At 43.4% G+C, this 4,757-nt stretch overlaps 1 protein-coding gene across 1 annotated transcript; it reads right to left on the bottom strand.

Moving 5' to 3' along the window:
- Positions 1-1,268: 1,268 nt before the first annotated feature.
- LOC119365325 (histone H4-like) lies at positions 1,269-1,837 on the bottom strand. The gene has a single exon (XM_037630945.1). It carries the CDS (start codon positions 1,771-1,773, stop codon positions 1,462-1,464), a length of 312 nt encoding a protein of 103 aa, XP_037486842.1. The 5' UTR covers positions 1,774-1,837; the 3' UTR covers positions 1,269-1,461.
- Between the last annotated feature and the right edge of the window lie 2,920 nt (positions 1,838-4,757).

Here is a 4,757-nt window from a genome sequence, read left to right as displayed (position 1 = left end):
GTATTTAAAATATGTTTATTGTATTACAAAAATGTTCATGTGTAACTGCAAAAATAATAACGTGGATTTAAATATGTTCATAGATTCATTAAAAAGAAATTGCGATGTACTCCCTCTATCAGGAAAAGCTTGTCCTTCAAATTTATGTATCTTGCACCAAGTTAGTGCGAGATACATCCATTTGAGGAACAATTCTTGGACAAGCTTTTTCGGACGGAGGGAGTATTAGAAAACATATTCATCGTGTATTTGGAATATGTTCATGTGGTGAAAAAAAATGTTCACGTGTTTAACAAATGTACATGCAATCAAAAAGTGTTCACATGTTCCAAATTTATTTTTTGTAAAAGTATTCATGTATTCCCAAAAGATAACTATATAAATTTAAAAGTGTTGGAGCAATATAAAAACATTATATTGGTTTTTATCATTGAAGACATAAAAATAAAAAGATAAAATAAAATAAAAATATGAACATTTCAAAACACATTTTTTTTAAATACACGATGAATAATTTTGAGATGCACGGCGAACAAATGTTTATATGTGCTGAAATTTGTAAGTATATACGCTGAATACTTTTTAACTACATGGCAAACATTTTTAAAGTAAAATAAGCTATAATATTTTTTAATGAATGGTACACATTTTCTAAAACAAGTTGAATGTGTTTTTAGAGTATGTAATGAACCTTTTGAAAATACACAATAAACATTTTGAGAAATACTGTAAAGGAAGAAAATAATTTGAAAAAAAGGAACAAAGGGAAACATAAGATAAAATAAAATATTTTTAAAAGGGGAAATGAGAATGGAATAGAAGAGAACAGAAAACCAACAAAACAAACAAAAAACACTAACGGGCCATGCAGAGGCTTCCGCAGTGTCATGTATCTACAGCTCAGTCCCCCTCAAAAAAAAAATCTAGTTGCTCCATAGGATTGATGTAGCGTTCAGAAACAGACCACTGAAAACAACAGAAACGCTCACAGCTCATTCCGCAGTCAAGCCAAACCAAAACATGGACGATGTGCTTACCTGAGAGGAAGTATTGCAACGATCCCCTTACAGCCATACTATCTAAAATAAAATGAGAAGCACCGAGATTCAAATACTTTAACAAATGAAAGACTGATTCAGTATAGCTATAGGGTCTAAACTGGGAAGCAACGAGTGTCAAATGCTTGAACAAATAGAAGACTTATTCAGTACAGCGACGCGATCTAAACAGATCAAATCAGTCAGTCTTAGAAAAGCAAAATACTACAATTCAACAGTGAAGCTTTTCGTCAAGATTCAGAATCGAACTGATTGCATTGAACAGAACAAAGCTATTACAGAGCCTACTGAACCCCAAGACAGAACACAACAACACACGCAAACCAGTAAATCTCATCTACCACAGCACACATCACAGAGAGCAAACGAGGAAGTTGCCCCACTGCTGGCGGACTACATGAATCTAGCCTCCGAAACCGTAGAGGGTGCGGCCCTGTCGCTTGAGCGCGTAGACGACGTCCATGGCAGTGACGGTCTTGCGGCGGGCGTGCTCGGTGTAGGTAACGGCGTCGCGGATGACGTTCTCGAGGAAGATCTTGAGGACGCCGCGGGTCTCCTCGTACATGAGGCCGGAGATGCGCTTCACGCCGCCCCTCCTCGCCAGCCTGCGGATCGCCGGCTTGGTGATGCCCTGGATGTTGTCGCGGAGGACCTTCCGGTGGCGCTTGGCGCCGCCCTTTCCCAGCCCCTTGCCGCCCTTGCCGCGCCCAGACATCGTCGCTCGATTTGGGGGAAGAAGGGACTCGTGTGGATGGTGAAGCTTGGAATGGGTTTGGGGATAGGAGGTGACGGGTTTATATGGGGAGGAGTTGGGAGGGAAGCCTGAAAATTTTGCGGGGTTGGAGGCGGGAGGTGTCTGCTCTCTGCTGGGTCGATCCGTGTGATGGTGGAGTTGGGCCGTTGGATTGAGATCAGAAGGTGGGATGCGGTGCGAGGCTGGTGGTGCGGATCGGTGACGTGGCGGAGGTGTGGGGCATAAGATTTTTTTTTAGAGAAATGTAGGCCGCCTGTGCTACAATGATTTGCGCCAGGAATGATTGGAGGTCGTCCCAGCCGGTCCTCTCGGCGTTCAGAGAAAAGAAGACTGCACACCGCGAGTCGTATCGTTGTATTTCCTTTCGTTTTTACTTCGCATATTAGAATTGTGTCAAGTCATATTTTCTGAAGTTTAAGCATATTTATGTAAACACAGCAATTAATCATTTGAAAAAATATAAAATAATCATTACAATGAGCTGACTCCTTGAAACTACATTGAACAAATGACAAACATGCAAGGAAGAAGGGGGGAAAAAGCTAGCAGGTTCACATCCTTCGGCACCCCTCTTTTCTTTTCCGATGGGGTAAAAAAAGAATTGTCGAGCCTTTGCACGGGGCGTGTACCAGCTAGGACGGCCATTTCGGATGTAGCGAATAGAAACCCAAAAGACATCTTCTGCTCTCGGGCTTTGAGCTCGGGATGAACAGTAAACTCAAAAAAAATGAAAATAAATTCAAAGAAATCAAAAAAAATTGTTGCAAACATTGACAAAAGTTTTACGTGCTCGCAAAATTCCATCTTAAAAATGCATTTGTGTAAGTCATTGGAAAAAGCAAAAATCAACACTCCAACATGCTTTCGAAAATAACATTTTTGGAGCATTAGTTTTTTTTTGCCACGGCTTTCAAAAATGTGATTTAAAGACGATTTTTTGTGAGCACATAAAGATTCCGTCAATGTCTGTACCAAAAAAGAAATCGGAATTTTTGAAAATTTTCCCAGAAATTTCAATTTTTTCTTTTCACCAAGCTCATTTTAGCTAGGGCTCGGAAACTCCACGTCCATAGAAACCGGCACATCAGCGAATGAAAGGCACTATAGCTGACCGGTTCATTGTAGCCCCAGATACACCATAGTGGTCCCACATAGTAGAGATGCAGCACTGTAGCATCTCAAGCCGGCAGACAGGGTCAAGCTCTACCAAACCCATGCCCGAATAGTTAATGGGCACACAAGCAGACCCATGACCCTACCCATGGGTCTAGAGTCAGACCCATGCCCGAACCCGACGGGTAACCCAACCAATTAGGGCATCCATTGGGTTTGAAGGTAATATTTATTTTTTACTCTAAAAATAGTGCGTCATGCGTCCTGCCAAGTTTTCTGTTATTATTAGCAGCACTAGCCATTGTGCGCAGCAGTCGCTTCTCGCAGTAGCCACTTCCAATCGATGCAATAGCGCCTGCCCATGGGTCTCTTATATAGGCGAAGCTACGCCTCTGACCAGTGCGGCTAGGCGAGGTGGTACTAAACAAGCTAGCAACCAACATCGTTGTCTCATTGACACTGTCATTTCCATGTGCTATCGTGCATGTAAAGCAGGATACGAGTTGGGCTGCTTTGGAGGCCCAACTGGCCGAAATGTTATTCTGTTAGAGGGCTTGAGGCTGCTAGTTAGCCTACTCAGCAGTAATGTTGGGCTGCTGCTTAGCTGCTTATTAACATGTAAGGGCCTTACCAGGAGCGACCGGAAATAAATAAAAGTAGAGCAAAGATACATGCATCGCTACTAGCAGCCTTGGGTTGTTCTAAAGAAATTAATTACCAAGTATCTTCATCAAAACGTCCACACATAATATTAAAAAAATTATATTTTTAATCGAGTGACCCATCGGGCGACCTTGGGCAGAACATCATGCCCATACCCTACCCATGACTAACCGGGTTACCGATCGGGCTTACCCATGGGTGAATATGACGACCCATACCCTACCCATTCGGGTCGGGTGCCCATGGGCGCGGCCGCCCATGGGTCGGATTACCGGGTTGAGTAGCATCTGATTCATTGTAGCTCCCTGGTTTTCTTGTCAGCTTTTAATTTGAATGTTTTTGAAATAAATGTTGAACAACTTTTTAAACATACGGTGAAAAAATTTGTACACGCATTTTTATTGTGATATATGCAAACTTTTCTTTAAATACAATGAACTTCTTTGTAATATATGTTGAACAATTTTTTAATACGCATTGTACATGTTTCTAATGTAAGTCAAACATGTTGGGAAACGTAACATGCAATTTCAAAAAAAATCCTACGCTCACGCAAGATTTTTATAGGAGATGCATAGCAACGAGAGGAGGAGAGTGTGTCTACGTACCCTCGTAGACCGAAAGCAGAAGCGTTTGCCAACGCGGTTGATGTAGTCGAACTTCGTTTCGTTCCGACCGATCAAGTACCGTACGTACGACACCTCCGAGTTCTGCACACATTCAGCTCGATGACGTCCCTTAAACTCTTGATCCAGCAAAATGTCGAGGAAGTAGAAGAGTTCCGTCAGCACGACGGCGTGGTGATGGTGAAGTTATCCGCTCAGGGCTTCGCCTAAGCACTACGTGAATATGACCGGGGGCGTAAACTGTGGAGGGGGGCGCCGCACACGGCTAACAATCGTTGGTGTGTGTTCTAGGCGCCCCCTCCCCACGTATATATAGGTGGGAGGGGGAGAGAGGCAGCCTTGGGGCGCCCAAGTAGGAGGAATCCTACTTGGGCTCCCTAGTCCAATTCGCCCCCCCCCCCTTCCTTTTACCGGAAGCGGGAAAAGAAGGAAGAGGGAAGGAGGAAAGAAAGGGGGGGCGAACCCTCACCTCCTTCTCCTATTCACCCCCTACCATAAGGGGGGCGCGCTACTCCTTGTGGGTTGGTGTGCTCCCCTCATATG

Source organism: Triticum dicoccoides, chromosome 2B (genome assembly GCF_002162155.2).
Source record: "Triticum dicoccoides isolate Atlit2015 ecotype Zavitan chromosome 2B, WEW_v2.0, whole genome shotgun sequence".
Taxonomy (NCBI): Eukaryota; Viridiplantae; Streptophyta; class Magnoliopsida; order Poales; family Poaceae; genus Triticum; species Triticum dicoccoides.
The sequence above is the reverse complement of the archived record's forward strand: the minus strand, read 5'-3'. Positions and strand labels throughout refer to the sequence as shown.

Excerpts from the sequence above, each read along its gene's own strand:
- LOC119365325 (XM_037630945.1), bottom strand. The coding sequence starts at position 1,773 with ATGTCTGGGCGCGGCAAGGGCGGCAAGGGGCTGGGAAAGGGCGGCGCC.